The following is a 26,341-nucleotide window of genomic DNA, read 5'->3' as shown; positions in this document are numbered from 1 at the left end:
GACAGACATAGATGTACCCATAAGTCAGATTGGGGGGGGGTGTCAGAGTAGATAGTATTGAAGCTGAAACCAGAAGACTAAGTTTGCAAGACTGACACACACGAGGGGATGTATGTAAAGCCCAGAGGATCATACATGCAAAGGAACAGAGGCAGAAGAGAGAGTGGTATGTTAAAGAACAAGAAGTAGCTCAATTTACATGGAATATAAAATGAGAGGGGGACTTACCTGGTGGTCCAGTTGCTAAGACTCCACACTTCCACTGCAGGGGCCACGGGTTCAGTCTCTGGTCAGGAAACTAAGAACACAAGTGTTTCATGGCCAAAAATATAAAAATAAAATGAGGAGAGGGAGATAAGGAAGGATAGTAAGTCAAAATTGATAAGGCTGAATAGGAAAAATTCACAGTCCACACAAAGCAGTTAAATTTTATTGTGTAGATTAAGGATTTAGAAAGGCATTGAAGAAGTTTAATCAAGGTGCAGACACAGTTAGATTTGTGATTTAGAAAGATTCCTCTGGCAATGGTATTGAGCAGACTTTCTTAAAGTTGAATCAGCTACATTCTTTCAAGAAAAAAATATTTTTTCATCAATTCCTTCAGTATCTTAAAACTGTTTTTATTATGTTGCTTAAATAGGAATATATATATATATATATATATATATACACACACACACACACACACACAAACCATAAGCTCCTTATTCTGGTATCTTAGTCATAAACTATACTAAATAAATACATAAGTATGTATATATACACACATATATTTACACATATTGATTTCCCTGGTGGCTTTGTGGCAAAGAATCCACCTGCCAATGCAGCAGACATGGGTTTGATTCCTGGCTTGGGAGAATCCTGTGGAAAAGAAAATGGCAACCCACTCCAGTATTCTTGCCTGGGAAATCCTATGAACAGAGGAGCCTGGCAGGCCACAGTCCACAGGGTCACAAAGAGTAGGACAAAACTTAGAAACTAAACAACAACAAATATTTATATGTGTGTGTGTGTGTGTGTACATATATATATATATATGGTTTAAACCAAGCTACAAACCAAATTAAATTTTAATTAGCAATCATTTAATGCAATGGTGTTTTACTTAAATGAAATTGCTGCTCAGAGGGTGCAGTGGTCTTAACTGTTTTGATGCAGGTTCACTGGAGTTTGAAGAAAACAGAGAAGGAACAGAGAAACATTGAGAAACATTGCTTGTGGATTTAAACTGGATCACCTTTAATGTGCTTCAAGGTAAAGAAGTTGAGTTTAAATTATATTTTGGCTGTTGAACTAGACTTGGCAGAACTGTACCTCCAGAATGTGACATTTCAGATTGAACCTCATGGATCACAGCTTCGGTAGCTGCAATCACAAGAATGTAAACCTCATATGTTTTTAAGTCAATCTTAAAATACTTCATATGAACATAGTCTGGATCATCTGGATGACTACTTGATAACAAAGCTCTGCCACAAGATCTCAACATCCACATTTGCATTTCAGTTTCTGATCCAATTACTACCATTTCAATTATTTTGCATTGGTGGGAGGAAATAGATGGGTTCAATGTGCGAATTCTGTTTTCTAGCATTTCCAACTGGATGAAAACTAACTGAACCATGGTTTCTGAAGAAAAGAAGGTTGTTCAGTATTTCAAACAGAGAAAACTAGAGGGAAAATCAAGAAAAGACTGAATCAAAGCTGAATCTATCATCCATTGGGTTGCTGTATGCAGAGTACACCATGCAAAATGCCAGTCTGGATGAAGCACAAACTGAAATCAAGATTGCCGGGAGAAATATCAATAACCTCAGATGTGCAGATGACACCACCCTTATGGCAGAAAGTGAAGAGGAACTAAAGATCCTCTTGATGAAGGTGAAAGCGGAGAGAGAAAAAGGTGGCTTAAAACTCAACATTCAAAAAACAAAGATCATGGCATCTAGTCCCATCACTTCATGGCAAATAGATGGGGAGACAAAACAGTCAGAGACTTTATATTCTTGGGCTCCAAAATCACTGCAGATGGTGACTGCAGCCATGAAATTAAAAGACGCTTACTCCTTGGAAGAAGATCTATGACAAACCTAGACAGCATATTAAACAGCAGAGATGTTACTTTGCCAACACAGGTCCATCTGGTCAAAGCTATGGTTTTTCCAGTAGTCATGTATGGATGTGAGAGAGAGTTGGACTATAAAGAAGGTTGAGTCAAAGAACTGATGCTTTTGAACTGTGGTATTGGGGAGAAGGCTCTTGAGAGTCCCTTGGGCAGAAAGATCAAACCAGACAATCCTAAAGGAGATCAGTCCTGAATACTCATTGGAAGGACTGATGCTAAAGCTGAACTCTACTACTTTGGCCACCTGATGCAAAGAACTTACCCTTTGGAAACAACCCTGATGCTGGGAATGACTGAAGGCAGGAGGAGAAAGGGACAACAGAGGATGAGATGGTTGGACAGCATCACTGACTCAATGGACAGGAGTTTGAGCAAGCTCCTGGAGTTGGTGATGGACAGGGAAGCCTGGCATGCTGCAGTCCACGGAGTCACAAAGAGTTGGACACAACTGAGAGACTGAATTGAACTGGACTGACATTGTGCCAGGTACTGTAAACACCCTACACCCTCCATCACATTTAATCTTAAATTAAAAAAAAAAGTCCTATGAGATTTGTATTATTATCCATTTCTATAGATGAGAAAACTAAGGCTCAGAGAGATAGGGTCAGACAACTACGAAATGGCAAAGCCAAGACTAGGACCACTCAAGCCTAACTTTGTTACTGATCTCCAATGGGTTGGAGATCTCTCAATTGGTCAATGGGTCTTTTGCTTGGAGTTGAAAATGTCAATCAAATGAAACCAGGTTCTGTGTGGTACAGCAGAAACTTTATTCATTCATCAAGGAATGGAGAAAGGAGATATTTTGTCACCCATACCAGCCCCTGAGAACTAATGGATCCTTGCCTTGATTTATCTCTATTGGTTTCAAAATCATCTGGTATTTGACAGAGTTGTTTTGCTGCTGTGCCAAGAGATATGTAGTGGTCAACTGCCCTGAACTTGTTCTGACTTTACTACAGGAAATCAACACAGACAAGACTTGGCAGGGGGGGGGGGGGGGGGCGGTGATTTGTACTATGCTAGGCATACCAGGCATACTTCCTGCCTTCTGCAAAGAAGCATGAAAGACTACATATGCCCCAGCCACTGGCAATCTCCACTCCTTTCCTAGAGCCCTGATGACTTATCTGCCTCCTACCCCTTAAAATTCCTTTATTCCCCCTCCCTTTGGGGAGAAGGTGTTTTTGAAGTACAAGTTCTCCTTTTTCCATTCCCTGATCTATAAATAAAGCTTCTGCTGTACTATACCAAACTTGGCTTCATTTGAGTGGCATTTGCAACTCCAGGCAAAGGACCAATTGAGGGGTCACTGACTCTTTGGGGATTGGTAACAATTTCAACTCTATGCTCTAAACTATTAGGCCTAAATGAAAAGGATTATACAGTACTTAGGTCCTTTACCAAAAGGTGATTTAATATTCTTAATTTATGAAACTAAAATCATGTTGAATTGTGGCAGGTAGATCCCGATAGATTTGTCCTTATGACAGGTTTCAGTGGGTTGGTCTTGAAAACACTGGTGATACAAGGTAAAGAAAAAGGTAGAAAAGAGGCAAAAACTACATTAACATTAAATACCTATAAACAGAGTTATCTGTAATCCCTTCTATTGACATGGAAATTCCAAATAAGTGATTGGAATTGCTCTTGGGAGCAATCTGTTGTTTGGATTTCTTTGGGGGACAAGGTTATGACCGTAAAAGAGAAATATGATCCTCAGAAGAATAATTATTTGATTTATTCCAGGAACCATATAAAGATTTCTCCAACAGACTGGATTAAGAGGGATGGGAGAAATTAATCCACCCCCTAGAAATTTATCAAATCAAATTCCAAAAACTTTTTTTTCATTTTCCAAAACTTTTAAAAAAATAGTGGCAAGGTTTTTGCATTTAAGAGTTGTTTTAGAAAGTACTAACTCTTCACGTCCATCCTAAATGAGATCAACCCTGGCTGTTCATTGGAAGGACTGATGCTGAAGCTGAAACTCCAATACTTTGGCCACCTCATGCGAAGAGTTGCCTCATTGGAAAAGACCCTGATGCTGGAGGGATTGGGGGCAGGAGGAGAAGGGGACTACAGAGGATGAGATGGCTAGCTGGCATCACTGATTCCATGAACATGAGTCTGAGTAAACTCCGGGAGTTAGTGATGGACAGAGAGGCCTGGCGTGCTGCGATTCATAGGGTCGCAAAGAGACGGACACAACTGAGCAACTGAACTGAACGCTCGACCAAAATAGGAAGAGAAGTTAACTGCTAAATACTAAAACAGAAATGAACCCAAAATTATCATAATGATATATAAAATGATAACATAGGTCAACCAGAGGTGAAATTAACTTACTAGAAATAAGTTGGGCTCCTATGGTGGCCCTTGGTACTCCCTTGGTAAAGTAGTAATATATTTGTTGCTTGAAATTTATAAAATAAACGCCAGGGGGGAGGATGGAAGAAAGAAAGGTCTCTTTCCATGGCCCACTACGCAAATTCTCCTAGTTCTCAGCTGGCAGAAGACAGATAACAACAATGTGTTTTCTGATTACTTCTATTACTGCAGTACTCCTGTAAATGCTTGTGCTATTTTAGATTCTCTTTTAAACTACGATAGAAAAACGAAAAACAAACCAAAAAACTCACATTATTTTTCCAATTGTTGTTGATTGGCTAATACAGAAAGGACGAGTTGGCTCAATTGCGTTCAGATAGTTTTGACCCTCTCTACGCTTCGTAGAAAGCAGCCAGGTATCCGCTTCCCCTGCGTTCCCCCTGGTACCGCGGAAACGAAACTGCATCAGGCTCCGCCCCACTATCTGCTGAGTAAGCCAATCAGGGCGCGGCCCGGGCTGATCGCGTGCTAGGTGTCATGGCGGCCTGCAGGCATTGCTGCTCGTGCCTCCGGCTGCGGCCTCTGGGCGATGGTCCCCTCCGTCTGCCAGGGCGGGATAGGACACTCACCCAGTTACAGGTGCGAGCACTATGGGGTGGCACCGGACAGCGATCCGTGGCCGTGGATTTGGGCAGCAGGTAAGGAACCGTGTGTGTTCTCTGTCCTTTCACAAGGCGGGTCCGAGTACATTCACTTTCTAGAGTACGAATCCAGCAACCCAGGTCTCTTTACCCTAAACCTAAGTTACAAATTCCCCTTTCCGTGTTTGGAATCTGTTTCTTGGCAACCCCATCCCCATCCCCCTACTTCTCTTGCTGTCTCAGTGCCCTTTGCTGCTGCTTCCTCCCTCCCTCCCTGTTCCGAGCTTCTTTTCCCCAACTGAGTCTGCCCACCTGATTTCCCTTCTCTTTACTTTTGGTGATTCCCCGGCTATGAAATGAAAAGATAACCCGTTAACAATTGATGCTTACGTCCTTCAATCCAGTTTATTGCATATAAAGCTTGGCCCGTATGACTCTGGGTAGGAAGGCGAGGACAAAGTCAGTTTGTTGATACTGGTTATATGATACTCTGTTAAAGCCTGTGGAAGTGTTAGTCACTTAGTCCTGTCCGACTCTTGCGACCCCAGCCAGGCTCTTCTGTCCATGGAATTCTCCAGGCAAATTACTGGAGTAGGTTGCCATTCCTTTCTGCAAGGGATCTTCCTAACCCAGGGATGGAACCCGGGTCTCCTGAATTGCAGGCAAATTCTTTACTGTCTTAGCCACCTGGGAAGCCTGTAGTAAAAGTACTATTACTCTCATTTTATAGTTAAAGCAACAGGGGCTCAGAGAAGTTTAGGTAACTTTCTCAGGGTCAGTCAAAGCTACTCCTATGAGACTAGGTGGATTTTGTACTTGTGTTTCAAATTGATACTTTCTCTTGGGGTCTGTTTGCCAGAATTCATGTCTTAAATCACTTTTATAAAACTAGTATGGAGTCCAAAAGTCTGTTCTATACACCTGTGTTTCTTTTTCTGTCTTGTATATAGGGTTATCGAGGGTGGGATGATCTGAGAGAATAGCATTGAAACATATATATTATCAAGTGTGAAACAGATCGCCAGTCCAAGTTAGATGCATGAGACAAGTGCTCAGGGCTGGTACACTGGGATGACCCAGAGGGATGGGATGGGGACAGAGGTGGGAGGGGGGTTCAGGATGGGGAACACATGTAAATCCATGGCTGATTCATGTCAATGTATGGCAAAAACCACTACAATATTGTAAAGTAATTAGCCTCCAACTAATAAAAATAAATGAAAAAAAACTAGTATGGGATTCGTTTTTAGAATAAATGGAACTGCTAATACTTTATATATATACTTTTCACATGTATTTTTTATAAAACGTTGACCCTAGTTCATACAAAAGTCAGAAAATCTGGCTTTGAATCCAGCACTTCCTCCCTGACTTACTGAATGATCTTTGAACAAGTTGTCACCACTCCTTCCACTCCCCTGAATGAGGAGACTGTTATTAGATCAAGAGTCAGCAAACTTTTTCTGTAAATATTTTAGGCCAAGTCATAAAGGTGGGTGTTTCGGTTTTGCCTACTGCATGTCAGTCACATAATCATATGCATTTACATACCCTCTAAAAATGTAAAAAGAAAAAAAAAGTTGTTAGGTTAAAGACTATAAAAAGAAGAGTTGTAGTTTGTTGACTGCTAGACTAGATGATCTCTAAGGTCTTTCTTTCCACCTCTTGCATTCTTTGATTCTGATTTTTGAGGGAAAAGATATCTCTTCCATTCTTCAAGGACTGAAAATTTATTCTTCTCTGAAGAAATGCCCCAGAACATTTCATTACACAGACATCTACTCTTTGTTAAGCACTAGGGACTCAAAACAACAAGGTTAGGTTTGCCCTCCAAATTTTTCATAATCTACTTTGAATCTCATTTATTAGTCAACTGGGAATTTTTTTTTTTTTTGGTAACCTCTTTTTAAACCTGTGTCATGTGTCGTAGCAGTGAGATTCATAAATATCTTAACCTGCTGGGTAAATTATTTTCTTTGTCATAAGTTTGCAACAGACTTTTTTGGGTGACTGCTTTGTACCATCAACTTGATACTTGTTATGTGTATTCTTTACAGTGTCCTAGAAGGTTGTATACTATTGTGGTAAATGTCTTTACTACTCACAGTAAACTTTGTAGTAATTTTCATTTCAGCAAGTTATTGAGCATTTACTATATTGAGTTCCAAGGCAACTAGAAATAGTCTGATGAGGAAGAACACAGATTCAGTGCTGAGAAAATCAGTGTGGGAAAGGTATGAATAGGGTGCTGAAGGAGCACAAAGGGGTGTTTATCCCACTGTAAAGCTTGATGTTGAAGGTGAATCCTAAAACGCAAAAAGGAATGAGCAAGGAGAAAGTAGCAGAGAAAATGGCAAGTGCAATTGCAGAGAAGTGAGAAAGTGTATTGACTAGCTCCAAATAACTCACTGTGGATGGAGTGAAAAGTGAAATATGAGTTTGCAGCAAAGGCAAGGCCAAATCATAAACTGGGTATTTGTTTTATTTTTGCGGGAGTAGGGGTAGGGTAGCATGAGTTTTGAACTACTGAATTTTTCTTGGAGGAAGGTGGTTACATTCCATACCATTTTGCAAGTTTTTCCAAACATACTTGCATCTCTCTCTCCCTGGAGTTCTACTTCCTGTGGCAGATAGCTCCTCTTCCCTTCTCTCTTCCTAAGCTATCTCCTCCCACTCTTTTGCCCACCAGTAGGACCTCCCTGCTCATCTTATCCTTTTTATTATTTTTTTCAAAAGTATATTTTGATTAGGTATTCACTCACATTGTTCAATATTTAAAAAGCTCCAAAGTCTTCTCATACAGTTCCATAGCCACCCAGTTCCAATTCCAGAAGCCACTGATTTGTTAACAATCTTTCATATATATTTGGAGGTATTTTATACATTAAAATTAAAATATTGGCAAGTAAATTCATGAGGTAAAATCACCATAAAATACAAAACTAATAACATATTTGCATCAAAAACAACTAAAAGTGCATTTACAGGAAATAATTACATGTATCAGTTAGACACTAGCTGAGATCATGAGACATAATGGAAGGTAATCACCTAGGGGGAGAAAAGTTTAAATTAGGTCAGTCACCAAGGCAGAGCTATCTGGTAAGTGGTCTGGGACCCCTAAAGGAGACACTGTGTCGATCAACAGAAAGAACAAAGAAGTGGGAGGATTTGGTATTTGACTATTAATCCAAGCCTGTGTTTGAGAACATCTGGGGTACTTCTGTGTTTTACCTTTTGAGGAATTGCCAGATTATTTCCCAAAGCAGGTGCACCATTTTACATTTCAGTCAGCAGTGTATGAGACTGCCAATTTCTCCACACGCCCATCAACACATACCCATCATAACCATCCTAGCAGATGTGAATAGTATCTCACTGTGGTTTCGATTTGCATTTCCCTAGCAGCTAATGATGTTGAGCATATATGCAGTACTGTTGATCTTCCTTGAAGAGCCATTGATTGAAATCCTTTGCCAGTTTATAAAATTGGGTTTCTTGTTATTTTTGAGTTATAAGAATTCTTTACATATTCTAGATACAAGTCCCTTATCAGGTATATGATTTCCAAATCCTTTCTGCTATTCTGTAGGTTTTCTTTCACTTTGTTGATGATATCCTTTGTAGCATGAAAGTTTTTAATTTTGATAAAGTCAGATTTATCTATTTTTTTCTTTTGTTATTCATGCTTTTGATGTCATCTATAGCAAGATGTTGTCTAACCCAGGTTTATGAAGATTTACTCCTGTGTTTTTTTCTTAGAGTATTATAGTTTTAATTTTTACATTTATGTCGATAATCCATTTTGAGTTAATTTTTATTTATAATATGAGGAAAGGGTCCAACTTGTATTAACTTTTTTGCATGTGGATATCCAATTGGCCCAGCACCATTGGTTGAAAAGACTATTTCTTTCCCCCACTGACTTATCTTGGCACTGTTGTAGAACATGAAAGTGTATGTTTGGCAATTTTGGAGTTTATATTTTAAAGGCAGTGAGGGAGATTTTAAAGGAAGTAAGGAGAGAAATGATAAAGTTTGTGTGTTAAAAGGCTACTTTAGTCAACAAGGCAAGGGTGGTAAGACAAGAGACAGAAGATGTGATAAGTGGGAAATTAACCTTTAGAAAGGAGCTTCTCTTCAGAAATATTCTGTCATTCAGATTACTCCTGTGCCTTGGTTTCTGTATTTTTCCTCAAGGAGATCTTAAAACTGCCCTTGAATCTTTGGTAATTATAGTGAGCTCTGTCCCTGTTTTATTTATTTGTTTTTTGCTAGTTGGGGGCCAATGGGACCTTTAATTCTTTAGAATCTTTGATTGATTATTCTAAGTTAGGAATTGTAATAATGACCTAAGTCCTTTTGTATTGAATTCTTATTTTGAACAGAAAATTAGAAATATCCTCTGGAAAACTGGCCAGATTTGCAGATGGCTCTGCTGTGGTACAGGTAAAAAGTCCAAGTTGTTAAATTTTCATCCTAAAAATGGTTATGGAGACTGGTACTGAATATCTTTATAACATCATGTAACTTCTTAGAATTCTGGTACTGGAAATTAATTCAGACTATTTCTAGTGTCAGAATCATTCCAGACAACAGGGGAGTCATAGGACTAGGTATACTAAGTGACCTTTAAGGTCTCTTCCAAACTTGGGGTTCTATTTTATTCTCTTAATAAATTCTGTAATGCTTTTCTAGAGAAAGTAATTTTAGGTTTCTTCAATAGTAGGTTTTTCTTTATTTATAGCCTAAATTTCCTAATAAGAAGTAGAAAATATGATTGGATGTGACTAAGCTATCAGTGAGCCTTTTTCACTTTTAGTTCTGTTACTTTTGAAAAACTTAGTGACTATTCTAATATAGATTATGGTTGGGCAGAAGGGATTAAGATTGGACTGCTTGTGAATAATTATTTTCATAGTCACAGTGTCACAGAATAACAATTCTCTTCCCTTGGGTTTACTAAGGGAGGATTCAGTCTTATATGAATAACTGCTTATATGTTTATATCTAATTTTAAAGGAATTTACCAGTGTTGTTTATGTTTAAGTCAGGTGACACTGCAGTGATGGTCACAGCAGTCAGTAAAACAAAACCTTCACCTTCCCAATTCATGCCTTTGGTGGTAAGTATTTGCTGATTTTTCTGAACTGTAATATAGAATAAATACAGAATTTGTAATATTTTTGTCCAATGTCTAGTGAGTACAAATTGTAAACTTTGCACAATAAAGGATTTTCCTTTATTGTTTGATATTGAGTCATTAAAAGAATTTAAACTGATTGCTTTATAACCAGTTCTTATATCAGAGGTTATCATACTTTTTTAAAGATCTAGGTTTATCAAGTTGACAGAAACAGTGGAAGTGCATAAGTACTTTGATATTTAGTAAGCAAAGAATTCATTGTTTTCATAGATTTCCCTTTGTATGGGTCTACAAGTATATTTTTGGTGAAGATAGTACTTTATGGCTTCTTTTATTATGATAAGGGGAATGCAGTTATATCTAAGAGTTAACACAAAAAAAAGTCTGTGTTGAACTTGACCAGGATAAGCTACTGTGGGAAGTATTGAGTCTACACAGTCATCTAACTGGGTAGTGGAAGGCTTTTTAAAAAAATCAGTTTACTGACTATTGCTGTCACTCTTTCTCTAAGAGATACAAAACACTAAAAGTAAGCAAAATATTCACTCTTAGTCTGGAATATGTTGTTGGCAACCTCAGGACAATTGTATCTCCACTGTAATTTCTTGGGGAAAATTTGCTACTACAAAAAGCAGTCAAATGAACAGCATTTTTTTTTTTCTTTCATCACTCCTTCAGGTTGACTATAGACAGAAGGCTGCTGCAGCAGGTAGAATTCCCACAAACTATCTCAGAAGAGAGATTGGATCTTCTGATAAAGAAATTCTTACAAGTCGAGTAATAGGTAAGATATTAAGGTCTCTGATATACCTGTGTTAGTATCTCTTCTCTTCCATCTATGTTCTATAATAGCTCTTAGATTTTCTTCATTACATTAACACCACCTAAGATTATTTACTTTCGGTATCCCCCGATTCAAATGTGGGCTTCATGAGAAAAAACTTTTTTTTTAATACTGAATCCCCTATACCTAGCATACTACCTGGCACAAAACAGGCATTCAGCAAATATCTGTTGACGAAATGAATGAATCTGTATTAATCATATAAATTCTGGGCCCCACACCTCTACTCTGTTGAACCTGTCCTAAGGATTTTTCATTTGTATGTTCAGCATAGTAATTCCTAAAAGCATTATAGTCATCAACTACTGAAATATGTTTATGATTTTTCAGATCTTTGATATCCTTAAATATTGTGGGATCATTTGTAGTTTGCAGTTGTTCTAACCAAAATTTCTACTTTATATATGTTTATATGCACTAGTCAGACACAGAATTCCAAGGAAGGGTTTTATTTTGGTGTGCTGTTGGTCTTAAGCCTCTTTCCTCTGCTTAAATAAATAAATAACAATTAAGCAATGAATTTTGATATCTGTGGAACCAGAATGAAAAGTTGCTCCCCAATTTTACACTTGTGTGCTCCTGTCCTTCTGGTTTTTCATCTTTAGGACCTGGTGTATGTCAATATTTATCTGTGTCCCTGTGAGTAAATTAGTCCAAGGGTTTTGCTTTTGCTGTTATTGCTTTGTTTTATTAAATGGTTAGTTACATTATTTTTTAGCTTGGTTTTTTGTTTTGTTTTGTTTTAAATAAAAAGTAATGATTTTTATTTTATTTTCATTTTAAGAAGTGGCATATTTGTGATGATTTCTCTCCTCAATGTGAAATTTGTGGCTAAGATGGCAATATTTCTACATTTATTTGAGGGGATTCAAAATCATACCTAATGAATTTAGCTGCTGTTCAATCTTTGAGACTTAGAGTGAATTCTCAGGGGGGAGAATGTGGTAATAGAGGAATTAAAAATTGATGATAAGTAAAGTTTAGTTTAAGGATTTTAAAGGTAGAATGGAGGTGGAGCCGCTAGACTGGTAAAATGATGGTTGGAAAATACTTAAATTCTGCACTGGATACATGAACTGTGTTCTGTACATTTGTTATAGAATACTCATCCTTCAACTATACTACTTCCTTTTTCCTTTTAGGGTTTTAGTGTAGAAACTTTGGTAATCATCAGGGAAACAAAATTTACATAACTGCACATCTCTCATATCAATGTTGAGATAAGTGGGAGAAAATATAGTGAGGAAATGGCCTGTGAGTCTATTTTCACATTAAAATACTTAGGAAACTTAAACTTGCAGTTGTTGTGTACTAGCAGTGTGATGGCACCCCACTCCAGTCCTCTTGCCTGGAAAATCCCATGGACGGAGGAGGCTGGTAGGCTGCAGTCCATGGGGTCACTAAGAGTTGGACACAACTGAGCGACTTCACTTTCACTTTTCACTTTCATGCACTGGAGAAGGAAATGGCAACCCACTCCAGTGTTCTTGCCTGAAGAATCCCAGGGACTGGAGCCTGGTGGGCTGCCATCTATGGGGTCGCACAGAGTCGGACACGACTTAAATGACTTAGCAGCAGCAGCAGCAGCAGTGTGATACTACTGGTAACAAAACTGTGATAGAAGTATAGTATCTAGACACGAGATGAAAAAGCTTTCCTTCTAGAACATGTCTTCAGTTCAGTTCAGTCGCTCAGTCGTGTCCGACTCTTTGCGACCCCATGAGTCGCAGCACGCCAGGCCTCCCTGTCCATCACCAACTCCCAGAGTTTACTCAAACTCATGTTCATGGAGTCGGTGATGCCATCTAGCCATCTCATCCTCTGTCGTCCCCTTCTCCTCCTGCTCCTCATGGGGGAAAGTTTTGAATTGTGAAGCAACTTCTGTTAGTAACTATTTAATCTTTTTTTTTCTTTCGGCAGATCGTTCAATTAGACCTCTCTTTCCAGCTGGCTACTTTTATGATACACAGGTATGTTCTGTCTTAGGTTTATTTGTTTCCAGGTCAGTGAAAAAAAAAAAGATGTAATCTCTATTTAATACTTCCTAGGCCAAACATAAACAGTATAAAATAAGAATTTTTGGTGATGCCGCTAGTTTACATTAATTTTTAAAATCTAACATTTATTTGGTATCAGTATGAGCTGATACCTGCATTATGAGTAGGAATTACCAGTGTGGGAGTAGAGGAAGATGGAACAGGAAGCACAGAACCCTTGGGCAGGAAAGAAAGTGGTAGATGTGGGAAAGGCTGGAGTAATTGAGGTGGGTGGGGGCTGTTCAGACTGGGCCGCCAAGGTCCTGTTAGTAACAGGCAAGGACTGTCAACATAGTCTTTATTACCTATTTTTTTATCACTGGGTTCTCTAAACCTCTACTTTGTTATATTTTGTTACTTTCTGAATATTACCTTCTTTGTAACAATGACCCATATATATACTTTAATTAACTATTTTATGTGTTTGAAAAAATAAATATGCCTTGCAAATATTCCTTTGTCAGAATGTCACTGCCTCTAGAAGTTATGTTCCTAAGTACCTGACATAAGCTTATTATTACAATGTAATTTGTTTATGCTTAACAAACCTGAGACAATATTTTTATGTAACATTTACTAACATAGCTAACTAACATTAACTGCTCAGTACTGTAAATAATTTATACACAGTATTTCCTATAATTTTCCTAAGAACTTTTTAGGAAGATACCATTATTTTTCCCTTTTAAAAATGAGGAAACTTTTGAGGCTTAATTTAAGTAATTTTTTTCTATGGTCAAGCATGTAGTTAAATGATAGCCAGAAGTAAAGGGTTTGACTACAAAGCGTTTGCTTTGAACCATATCATATAGTTTTCCTATATTTTAGGCCAAGATGTTATTCCAAATGATAATCCTCCCAAATCAAGTAGATTTTTTTTAAAGTGCTTTGCATTTTTTCCCTTGCACCAGATCCTTTGTAATCTGTTAGCAGTAGATGGTGTTAATGAACCTGATGTCCTAGCAATTAATGGTGGTAAGTATAAAAATAAATTTTAAAATTATTACTGTTGATTTTCTTTTTTAAGCAATGAAATATTTTTATTTCAGCTCTTATTTTTTCTTTTTTAAAGCTTCTGTAGCCCTCTCATTATCAGATATTCCTTGGAATGGACCTATTGGTAAGTTAGGATTTGAAAATAAAACATTTTTTCTATCACTTCTCACATTTTTAGCTAAGATCATTGAAGAAACATATTTTTTTCAGAAAATCGGAGTGAGCATGCTATAGCAAGGGCATAAGATTTATTAACTTTGATTTACTATTTCTTGCGGAGTCTGATTAGATGACATTCTAAGAAGAGTCCTTTCAGATCTTTAAGACACTTTAATCTTTGCTTTGGGTTTTGTTTCTTATAGCAATATGTTTTGTGTTGGAGATTATTTTATGTTCTCAGATACTGTGACTTCTTAGTTGCCTCTTCTGTTTGAAGAATTTCTCTATTTTTAGACTGAGAAATTGTCAGGGTACACACTCTTTCAAGATAATATTGAGATATAAACTTGTTTGTAACTTACAGCTCATGTAAGTTGTATTCATGCAATTTACAAATGATTTCTCAGATAAATAATTACTGAGTGTCCTAAATGCCCAATACTGGACTTAACAATGAAAGAACAGTTTTCATTCCAATCCCAAAAAAAGGCAATGTCAAAGAATGCTCAAACTACCATACAATTGCATTCATCTCACATGCTAGTAAAGTAATGCTTAAAATTCTCCAAGCCAGGCTTCAGCAATACATGAACTGTGAGCTTCCAGATGTTCAAGCTGGCTTTAGAAAAGGCAGAGGAAACAGAGATCAAATTGCCAACATCCGCTGGATCATCAAAAAAGCAAGAGAGTTCCAGAAAAATCTCTATTTCTGCTTTATTGACTATGCCAAAGCATTTGATTGTGTGGATCACAATAAACTGTGGAAAATTCTTAAAGAGATGGGAATACCAGACCACGTGACCTGCCTCTTGAGAAACCTGTATGCAGGTCAGGAAGCAACACTTAGAACTGGACATGGAACAGACTGGTTCCAAACAGGAAAAGGAGTACGTCAAGGCTGTATATTGTCACCCTGCTTGTTTAACTTATATGCAGAGTGCATCATGAGAAATGCTGGTCTGGAGGAAGCACAAGCTGGAATCAAGATTGCTGGGAGAAATATCAGTAACCTCAGATATACAGATTATACCACCCTTATGGCAGAAAGTGAAGAAGAACTAAAGAGCCTCTTGATGAAAGTGAAAGAGGAGAGTGAAAGAGCTGGCTTAAAGCTCAACATTCAGAAAACTAAGATCATGGCATCTGGTCCCATCACTTCATGGCAAATAGATGGGGAAACAGTGGCTGACTTTATTTTTTTGGGCTCCAAAATCACTGCAGATGGTGACTGCAGCCATGAAATTAAAAGACGCTTACTCCTTGGAAGGAAAGTTATGACCAACTTAGATAGCATATTAAAAAGCAGAGACATTACTTTGCCAACAAAGGTCCATCTAGTCAAGGCTATGATTTTTCCAGTGGTCATGTATGGATGTGAGAGTTGGATTATAAAGAAAGCTGAGCGCAGAAGAATTGATGCTTTTGAACTGTGGTGTTGGAGAAGACTCTTGAGAGTCCCTTTGACTGCAAGGAGATCCAACCAGTCTATCCTAAAGGAGATCAGTCCTGGGTGTTCATTGGAAGGACTGATGTTGAAGCTGAAACTCCAGTACTTTGGCCACCTGATGTGAAGAGCTGACTTATTGGAAAAGACCCTGATACTGGAAAAGATTGAGGGCAGGAGGAGAAGGGGACAACAGAGGATGAGATGGTTGGATGGCATCACCAACTCGATGGACATGGGTTTGGGTGGACTCCAGGAGCTGGTGATGGACAGGGAGGCCTGGTGTGCTGCAGTTCATAGGGTCGCAGAGAGTCGGACACGACTGAGTGACTGAACTAAACTGAACTGAATGAAAGAACTAAGGCAGACTAGGTATCAGCAGTACAAAGATGAATGAGACAGTTCTTGGTTTCAGCATGAGTGAAACAATTTTTTATAAACAATACTATAAAAGTATAGTCAGAGTGTTAAGAAAAGGATAGAGAAGGCAGGTTTTGTATTTGTGTGGTTAGGTGTCAGAGAGGGTTTCTCAAGAGTCACTGACATTTATGCTGTACCTTAGTAGGATCAGAAGGTAAGCACTTGTCTTAAGAGAAAATACAGTCAAGACTAGGAAAAGACCATGAGCATAATCACAGAGATGAATGCTGAACTTGAGTCTCCCAGTGAGGCCAGAAGATAGGGTGAGGTAGTATAATCAATGGTCTTTAAATACCACGATAGAAATATGGATTTTATTGTGGTCACAATTGAAGATAGGGATCGAAGCCATTACTGGAATGTCTTGAAAACTGAGTTTTTATTAAACAATTGCCAATATTTCAATATATTTTAGGGGCAGTACGAATAGGAATGATTGATGGAGAATGTGTAGTTAACCCAACACGAAAAGAAATGGCTAACAGCACTTTAAATTTAGTGGTTACTGGAGCACCTAAAAGTCAGATTGGTAAGTAGCTTATGTAGTAGATTTGTCCTGGGTTTTAGGTATAGGCTTTGGCTTCTAAAATGTGTGTGTGTTTTGTTCATCACCCACAAACATGTTTGTTTTGTTTTATTGCTGCCCCATTTTGGTAGTGCTCTTGCTTAGGTCAGACAATACCTAGAATTATAGAATGTTCCATAACTAATTGAAATATAAAAATTTTTATTAAGATAATTTTAATAATTATTTTTAGACTGATAAGCTAGTCTAAAATTGGAAGTTTTAAATCTGGTAGTAAATAAATTGTTTTATAAGTTTAAATATGTTAATTTAGCTAATGCAGTCATTCTAAGCCTGTTGTCCTCTGAGAAAGAGGTATCATATTTCCTTATAGGAAACTAGGGATAAAGATATGCACTGGACAATGGGTCACCTTTACTCCTTCCAACTAAAATGCCATAATCAACTAAAATGCCATAATCAACAAAAATTAGAGGCTGGTTCTGTTGAAGGGGAATCGCCTTTAACAGTCAAAATGACTTGGGTTTGAAACCCAGCATCTGCCATAGTTAACCATGCAATCTTGGACAAATAAATTAAGGTCTCTTAGTTTATCCTGCTACCTGATATTTGTTGTCTGGAACTTTTTGACACAGAATCTTCTGATGTAGGAACATTTTGATGAAACGTAAACTTATTAAACTTTTAGTGCTTTTTTGTTCAGTTAACATGTGAAATACCTCATTTCTAGCTGCTGCTTTTGGAATGTTCATAATGACTTAGAACTAGATGATAGACAAAACACATGAAAGAGGAATTGTGTATTATTTACATGTTAGTTAGGAATTGTGTGGTTAAACTAAATAACAAGGCTTAAACAAGATGAGAACTTATTTTCTCTAAAGTAACAAAAATTCAGAGATAATGAGTCCAGGACAGTTATAGCAGCATCCCTAATGTCTTAAGAAATCTAGATTGTTTTATAGCTTTCTACTCAGCTGTCCTCAGGGTGTTGCCTACATCTTCATGCTTACGTACTAGCTACCAGTGGTGGTGTAATCGCCAAGTCATGTACAACTCTTGCAATCCCATGGACTGTAGCCTGTCAGGCTTCTCTGACCATGGGATTCCAGAGCTCTGGCTAACAGAACTCTGGCCAACTTATCTTACTTACAGGCAGGAGGGGAAAAAAGAGGCGGGGCAAGGGACCAGGAGGAATAGTAAAACGATATGTGCCCACTGAGTAAGTCACCCTCCCTTTTAAAGTGAAGGTGGGTAACTATCACAATACAGAGAAGATTCTAAAGATTTTGGGAGGCTGTGAATAATGAATGACCCCTACATTATATTTGAGCATCTCAAAAAGGGCCCTGAGTTGAGTGTTGGTTTGCTATTTGAAGGTCACTTGGTCTGTATCTGAAATTTTTCTGCTGAAAGTTAGTAACTTTCAGCAAAATTATTTAAAAAGAAAGAAAGAAATTTACTGATTTATCAATTAGTAAATTGATTTGGCTACTTTTGGCCATTATGAAGATCAGAGTCGAGGTTTGTAGAGTACCCAACATAGTACCTAGAACCTAGTAAGCAAATGGTTAATATTACTGTTAAGATGCAAAATAAACAGTCTCCTAAATGGTCATATACCTTTATCTGCCTTTGTGTCTGAACCACTTTAATTTTAAAGAAATACTAGAGGAATGAACTAAGGATCTTTACTATATCTGCAGAATGCCACAGAAACCCAATAGGCAGCCTTCCAGCTGTTGTTCTGTCCTGTTCCTATGCTCTTTTTTAATTTAATTTATTGAGGTACAGTTTACATACATTAAATGCATGTTTTTAAATCTCCAGTTCTGTGAAAGGGAGAGGAGATGTCATGGGAACACAGATAAGAGAAAAGATATAACCATCTCCATATCATAGTATCAGAGAAAGCTTCTTTGTGCCTCAAGTGAACAATTGAAACCTAACCTCCCTTCATTCTGCCCCATGTATATTTGTTTAATATTTCTCTACATTTAGAACCACAACAGGGAAGTGTTACAATTTTTGCTTCAGCCATCAAACAGTTTAGAAAATTCCATACAAGTATTCCAGTGTGTTGTATTTACCCATATTTCTACTTTAATATGTTCCTAACATGGTTTCTTCCTTTATTGTTTTCTTTCTGTTTAGAGACCTTCCTTTAGCCATTTCAGGGTGACACATTTTCTTCGTTCTCCTACATCTAAGAATTTTGATTTCTCCTTCACTCTTAAATACTTTCACTAGGAATAGGATTCTGGGTTGACAGTTCTTCTCTTTCAGCACCTGAAAGATATTATGCCTCTTCTTCTGGCCTCCATGGTTTCTGATGATAAATCTGCTATTGTTTGAATTGCTTTTCCCATATGGGTATGGTGTCATTTTTCTCTAGCTGGTTTCAAGATTTTTTTCCTTTGTCTTTGGTTATCAGAAGTTTAATTATGATATGTCTTTCTTTGGGTTAGCTTATGTAGGATTTATTCAGCTTCTTGAATATGCAGGTTTATGTTTCCGCCAAATTTTGGAAATTTCCAGCTATTTTTCCCCCAGTACTTTTCAGCCCTGCCATCTTTCTCCTCTCTTTCCAAGACAGCAGTTACACAAATGTTAGATCTTCAGTTACAGTTTCACAGATCTGCTTCAGATGACTGATAGAATTCCAACATATAAAGCATATAAGATTTTTTTTTTCCATTCTTTATCATGCTTCGAAGTCTTAGAAGTGACTTTTTAGAAGTAATTCATTATGACTTTTTAGCCATAATAAATCTTAATGACAACATAATGTGGTTAAACACACTAGTTTGATGGTAGCTATGCATGACATGATCTTAAACTTTGGACAAGTTGAGAGATGCCAGAAATGGCACACAGGTTGGCAAGAGTCTATTCAGCCTTATAGAAACCAAAGCTAAAATGCTAGAAGCCTTACTTTGGAGCTTCCCTGCTTTCCACAGGAGTTATACTTTACAAAGCTAAAAACAACCATTTTATGGTAGTAGCTTGGGTCCTCTAGTTGGCTAACTTGAAACAGTATCATTGCAAAGATTTCCCGACCCAAGCAAGAATTAGAAAATGTGACAAAGACCAAATTAAGTGAGAGGTCATATCAAATAATTGTTAAGCAGGAAATGTTATTGGACACCTACTGTGCTGATATTTTAAATTTTCAATTTAAATACATTTTAAAAATAGATGCAGTTGTATATGTTAAAGGATGGAATTTTATGATATTTGAATTATATCTTATAGAGCTGTTACAAAAAATTGTGTGCATATTTCATCTTGTTTCATTTTTTTAATGAGAAATTCCTCAATAAATTTATGAAGAATATATACTTAACTTCAAATATCAAGGTTTCTTTATTCATTTACTACTGTCTATACTTTGGAATTGTGTTAATTCTTAGGAAAGAAATCAAAAAGGTAGAACACTGATCTGTAGTATTTGTCATGTTATGGTCTTTGAAAATGGTAAAATTGAAATTTGAAAATTCAAATTTGAAACATTTGAAAATTGGTAAAAGTTTCAATAGCAGTCTTTTGTTTTTTGTTTTTTTCTTTTTAGTCATGTTGGAAGCCTCTGCAGAGAATATTTTACAGCAGGACTTTTGTCATGCTATCAAAGTGGGAGTAAAACATACACAACAAATAATTCAGGGCATCCAGCAGTTGGTAAAAGAAAATGGTGTTACCAAGAGGACACCTCAGAAGTTATTTGTCCCTTCGCCAGAGATTGTCAAACACGCTCATAAGTAAGAACATCTGTACAAAAGAAAATATGAAAGTATCACAAGATTTAATTTCCTCTCAGAAATAATGTCTCATGGAAGCACTGTCCATGTATTACTTCCTAAATACCAGCATTCTATTTTAAGAGTCACTGCCATAAATAGCAGTCTAATGCTTTTAAAAGGATAAACCTACATCTCTTCAAGGACCTAAGTTTAAATCTCAAAGGAAAGGGGAGAGTGAGTGTCCTTGTCAAAATTAAGATAATTCTCCTCTCTCTCTGTCAGGGAAAAAGAGTATAAAGCATAAGATACTTGAATATCTAAGGAAACTGTTGAGGTTCTCAAAAAGAAATACAACCTCCACAATATGCCCAGTCCTTATAATAGTGCCTGTATGTAAAGTACTCAGTAAATTTTGAATGAATGACCAGAGAATTATTTCATTTGAAACAAACTGAAAAAGTTAATATTTCTCTTAGTATGAGTCTCACAGCCATTACTTAGAGATTAGAGTTTTAACACTACCCAATCAAAGGATTACCTGCAATAACAGCCAAAATGCATAAGAAAAAAAAAAAAAAGGCAGCTGGTTCCATGACAGTGAGCGAAGAGAGAAAAATCTAAGATGAAATTAATTGAACAATTACGGGAAGGTATGTGTGAGTGATTCCCCTAATATGTGAGGAGAAAGAAATTTGTGTTCTCCTTTTCTTGTGACTCAGCTGGTAAAGAATCAGCCTGCAATGCAGGAGACCTGGGTTCAATCCCTGGGTTGGGAAGATCCCCTGGAGAAGAGAACAGCTACCCACTCCAGTATTCTGGCCTGGAGAATTCCATGGACTGTTAGTCCATGGGGTTGCAAAGAGTCGGACACAACTGAGTGACTTTCACTTCATCATAAATAGTAAACATTAACAGTGTTAGAGAGCAATAAATACATATTTTTAATTATGAAATGTTAAGTATTTTATCCTGTTAAATATTTCAGTCTTGTTTATAATAAACACTGCCTAATGTTTCTACATATTATGCTGACCTTTACTTTTTGCTTAAAATAGACTCACCATGGAAAAACTCTACACAGTTTTTACAGATCATGAACATGATAAAGTAGGTATACCTGAATTTTGTTTATATAATTGTCCTGGAATTCTTTTTTGTCATAGCTCACACAATTTTGTTTATGAATATGTCATATTTTTATGACAAGGGGAGTATGTGAATACATGAATTAAACAGGTAATATTTTGTACAAATCAATAACCAGTTGCAATCTTTTAAAGACTATTACCATTAGGGAAATCTGATTAATATTACAATGTGTTAATTGTGTAGTAATTTAAAAAATATAAATGTTTAATACAAATGCCATATGTAACAGCTGAACTTCAACTTTCTTTTAGATTTCCAGAGATGAAGCTGTTAACAAGATTAGATTAGATACAGAGGAACAACTAAAAGGTAAATTTTATTTATTTTTTTTTTTAGTTTAAAAAAATAAAGGAAATAATAGATTTTAAAATTTCAGTTGTTAAGAGATCAGTTATTCTTGTTACTCCTTAGTTTTATCTTTAGTAAACTTGTGATAATGATACATCCTGAAGTTACTGTTAAACTGACTTCTATGAATGGATAAGAACTGCACCTGACCCAAAGTGAGCACCAATAAATGCTGAGTATGAGGTGTTCCTAATCTTTTCTAGATCAAACTCTTATACTCCAAAATGGGTACCCTTGTATCCTGTCCTATGAAAACCTAAAAGATACTCTTTAAAATTCTTTAATTTATAAAATTGCAATATTAACATAGTTTGTGAGGATTGAATGAATAAACCATTTACATCTGTGCCTGGCACATAGCAGGTGTTCAGTAAACAACTGATGTTATTAACATGTGGAATTATAAAATTTAGATTTTAGAGAATCTTTCTCTCTAAAAATTATTAAACAAAAGGATTTTATTGCTAAATAGCAGTCACACAAACTGATGTGTACCACGCATGACATACAGTTCTTGTTAATTTTTCTGCTAATAGACAAACATCCTCTTAGCTGCATATCTCAAGACAAAAATTTTGCTGCTAGCATCAATATTAAAGCCATTATGTATTTCTTTAATTATCTATATCCATTATCTATATCTGTAATTGCCACTGATAAAGTTTGGTTTTTTCTCACTCTGTTTCATCCTATTAAGGATTAGAAGTAAGTCAAATAGAGAAGGAGAAATAACATATGACATCCCTTATATGTGGAATCTGAAAAGAAATGATACAAATGAACTTATTTGTAAAACAGAAAGAGACTCACAGACTTAGAGGATGAACTTATGGTTGCCAGCGGGGAAGGAAGGAGGGAAAGGATAGTTAGGAAGTTTGGTTTGGACATGTACACACTGCTGTATTTAAAATGGATAACCCACTACAGTATTGTAAAGTAATTAGCCTCCAACTAATAAAAATAAATAAATAAATAAAATGGATAACCAACAAGGACCTACTGAATAGCACATGGAACTCAGCTCAGTGTTATGTGGCAGCCTGGATGGGACGGGAGTTTGGGGGAGAATGGATACATATACGCATAGCTGAGTCCCTTCACAGTTCACCTGAAACTATCACAACATTGCTAACCAGCTGCACCCCAATACAAAATAAAAAGTTGGGGAGGGGGGTAATGCCAAAAAAAAATGAGTAGAAGTTGTATAACACCAGCTGCCTTATTTAAAAAGAAAGTGATTTTAATAATACATAGTCTTGGGGCTTCCCAAGTGGCGCTGGTGGTAAAGAACCTGCCTGCCAAAGTATAAGACCTAAGAGATGTGGGTTCAATTCCTGGGTCAGGAAGATCCCTTGGAGGAGGGCATGGCAACCCACTCCAGTTAAAAAAAGAAAAGTAGTAATAATAATACAGAGTCGAATACCTTCATGACTATCTGGGTTCATAGGATAATATTTTAAATGTTTTGTTACTAATTATTTTTCTAAATGCAACCTAAAGTATAAAAATTAATATTAAAAATTATTCCTGTCTGAAAAAGACACAATATAATCTCTCTGTGGCCATTTCTTATGTTCTGGCCACTTTCAAGTTATATTTAATAAACCAAATGCTTAGGAGAACAGTGCTTAGAACTTGGTATGAATTAACTACTAAGGTAATAGATAAAGTAGCTTAACATTTAAAAGCATAAGCCTAGGCAGACATCTTTATTCAGGTCACAGCTGTCAGTTACTACCTGGGTGATCTCAGGCAACTTGCTTCTCTTCAGGCCTGTTTTTTCTTCTGTAAGACAGAGATAACAATAATAGCATTTATCTCACAGATTCCTATAAAGATTAAAGGTATTTAAATAAAAACATGTAAAATACCTGGGTTATGAAAGAACTTGATAAATGGTAACTAAAAACTAGTCAGCAGGGGGCTTTCCTCACTGATAAAAGAATCTGCCTGCCAATGCAGGGTACATGGGTTCGACCCCTGATCGGGGAAGATCCCACATACTGTGAAGCAACTAGGCCCATGCACCACAACTACTGAGCCTGTACTCTAGAGCTCAGAGGCCACAACTGCTGAAGCACTCACTCCCTAGAGCCCATGCTTCACAACAAGAGAAACCACCACAACTAAAGAGTAGGCCCTGCTCGCCACAACTGGAGGAAAGCTCATGCAGCAACAAAGACCAAGCACAGCCAAAAATGAAGAAAGAAACGAAAATCTATTAAAAAAACAAAAACTAGTCAGTGGGGATTCGTAATGTATAAAGAAAATTATTCCTTTATTTGTGGACTAAAATAAAAGTTCCTAAGGCAAAACAGTGGAGGAGACTACTCTTAAAAATATCACTTAAATCTTCTCATAAAATGGTTGGCTCGATATGTCAGATAACAATGAAATAGCTGATTTTAAAGCACTATTGCTCTGGTGGAAAGCAAACTCAGTTCACTTCAGTCACTAAGTCATGTCCAACTCTTTGCGACCCCATGAATCTCAGCATGCAAGGCCTCCCTGTCCATCACCAACTCCCAGAGTTTACTCAAACTCATGTCCATTGAGTTGGTGATGCCATCCAGCCATCTCATCCTCTGTCATCCCCTTCTCCTCCTGCCCCCAGTCCCTCCCAGCATCAGGGTCTTTTCCAGTGAGTCAACTCTTCTCATCAGGTGGCCAAAGTATTGGAGTTTTAGCTTCAGCATCAGTCCGTCCAGTGAACACCCAGGACTGATCTCCTTTAGGATAGACTGGTTGGATCTCCTTGCAGTCCAAGGGACTCTCAAGAGTCTTCTCCAGCACCACAGTTCAAAAAAATCAATTTTTTGGCACTCAGCTTTCTTCACAGTCCAACTCTCACATCCATACATGACCACTGGAAAAAACCATAGCCTTGACTAGATGGACCTTTGTTGGCAAAGTAATGTCTCTGCTTTTTAATATGCTATCTAGGTTGGTCATAACTTTCCTTCCAAGGAGTAAGCGTCTTTTAATTTCATGGCTGCAGTCACCATCTGCAGTGATTTTGGAGCCCAAAAAAATAAAGTCAGCCACTGTTTCCCCATCTATTTGCCATGAAGTGATGGGACCAGATGCCATGATCTTAGTTTTCTGAATGTTGAGGCTTAAGCCAACTTTTTCACTCTCCTCTTTCATCAAGAAGCTTTTTAGTTCCTCTTCACTTTCTGCCATAAGGGTGGTGTCATCTGCATATCTGAGGTTAGTGATATTTCTCCTGGCAGTCTTGATTCCAGCTTGTGCTTCTTCCAGCCCAGCGTTTCTCATGATGTACTGTGCATATAAGTTAAATAAGCAGGGTGACAATATACAGCCTTGATGTACTCCTTTTCCTATTTGGAACCAGTCTGTTGTTCCATGTCCAGTTCTAACTGTTGCTTCCTCACCTGCATATAGGTTTCTCAAGAGCAAACTAGGTTCCCATTAATGGTACATTTAAGGTATAATAGTTGTGTCTCTCCTACTTAAAAACTTTTGCTTAGAGGACTGTTCAGTCAGCTCCTTTGGCTCAATTCCATAGTTAATTGATTTGACACTGTGAACTTAAAGAGAAATTTTATCTTCCAAAAAGAGAACATCTTTGTTTTGGTTTGTCTTTCTTCTACAGAAAAATTTCCAGAGGCTGATTCCTATGAAATAATAGAATCCTTCAATGTTGCTACAAAGGATGTTTTTAGAAGTATTATTTTGAATGAGTACAAAAGGTAAACATATCCTTTTTTTTTTTTAACATATCCTTTTTTGATGGAATTGAAGCACGTACTCTCTGCAAATTTCCTTGAAAGTGACAACTAGCTGAAAGCTAGAAACTAGGATTTTTTCCTTCAAATAACAGGAAGCCATTATAATGTTTATTTTATAAATGGATACCTGTTGACGAGTGTGTGAATTCTGTCGATATGTTTTGACTGTCTCTCTGTAGGCTTCATGTGTAGAGCATTGCTTCAGAGCCATGACTGCATGTCAGAGTTACCTGCATAACTTTTTAACAAGGGTATGGGTCACAACCCCTGAGATTCTAATTCAGTGGGACTTAGGATGGGGCCAGGTATCTATATTATTTTTTAAACTTATGCAGGTGGTTATGATATGCAGTTCAAGTAGAGAACGTTGTGGTAGTGATCAAGAGATAATATGTGATTTTTCTGACTTACAACACTGCTTTAAATAAGTATTTCCTTTATTACTATAGGTGTGACGGTCGAGATTTGACTTCACTTAGGAATATAAATTGTGAGGTAGATATGTTTAAGATTCTTCACGGATCGTCATTATTTCAGAGGGGACAGACACAGGTAATATATGTAAAAAGCTACAATTATTTGCTAATACATGATTGTTTAGTTCTAATAGAAGTACATTTATGTAGGTTTTTATCATATGGAATATATTATCTATTCAGAATAAGATCTGATTTTTTT

General features: G+C 37.1%; 1 protein-coding gene and 1 long non-coding RNA gene across 4 annotated transcripts in view; one reads left to right on the top strand and one right to left on the bottom strand.

The window, feature by feature from the left end:
* The window catches only part of LOC110147518 (uncharacterized), a 445,714-nt gene that overhangs the window by 387,039 nt on the left and 32,334 nt on the right, over nt 1-26,341 (bottom strand). For both annotated transcript variants that reach the window (XR_011492090.1, XR_002316879.2), the window contains exons 5-6: nt 23,650-23,696; nt 229-298 (exon numbers count right to left, since the gene is read on the bottom strand). This is a non-coding gene — a long non-coding RNA (uncharacterized lncRNA). The remainder of the gene's footprint in view (nt 1-228; nt 299-23,649; nt 23,697-26,341) is intronic.
* The window catches only part of PNPT1 (polyribonucleotide nucleotidyltransferase 1), a 41,851-nt gene continuing 20,490 nt past the window's right edge, over nt 4,981-26,341 (top strand). Inside the window, exons 1-13 of one of the 2 annotated variants that reach the window (XM_020909026.2) lie at nt 4,981-5,160; nt 9,492-9,552; nt 10,154-10,228; nt 10,928-11,033; nt 13,014-13,063; nt 14,041-14,104; nt 14,202-14,249; nt 16,564-16,677; nt 20,246-20,432; nt 21,470-21,521; nt 21,815-21,872; nt 25,528-25,624; nt 26,113-26,215. In XM_020909026.2, coding sequence (XP_020764685.2) covers nt 5,000-5,160; nt 9,492-9,552; nt 10,154-10,228; nt 10,928-11,033; nt 13,014-13,063; nt 14,041-14,104; nt 14,202-14,249; nt 16,564-16,677; nt 20,246-20,432; nt 21,470-21,521; nt 21,815-21,872; nt 25,528-25,624; nt 26,113-26,215 — 1,176 coding nt within the window. In that variant the 5' untranslated portion in view covers nt 4,981-4,999. The remainder of the gene's footprint in view (nt 5,161-9,491; nt 9,553-10,153; nt 10,229-10,927; nt 11,034-13,013; nt 13,064-14,040; nt 14,105-14,201; nt 14,250-16,563; nt 16,678-20,245; nt 20,433-21,469; nt 21,522-21,814; nt 21,873-25,527; nt 25,625-26,112; nt 26,216-26,341) is intronic. The other variant, XM_020909027.2, reaches the window with a different exon arrangement.

This window comes from Odocoileus virginianus, chromosome 2 (genome assembly GCF_023699985.2).
Source record: "Odocoileus virginianus isolate 20LAN1187 ecotype Illinois chromosome 2, Ovbor_1.2, whole genome shotgun sequence".
NCBI classification, from domain to species: Eukaryota; Metazoa; Chordata; class Mammalia; order Artiodactyla; family Cervidae; genus Odocoileus; species Odocoileus virginianus.
Note: the sequence above shows the minus strand (reverse complement) of the source record. Positions and strands in the feature narration are given on the sequence as shown.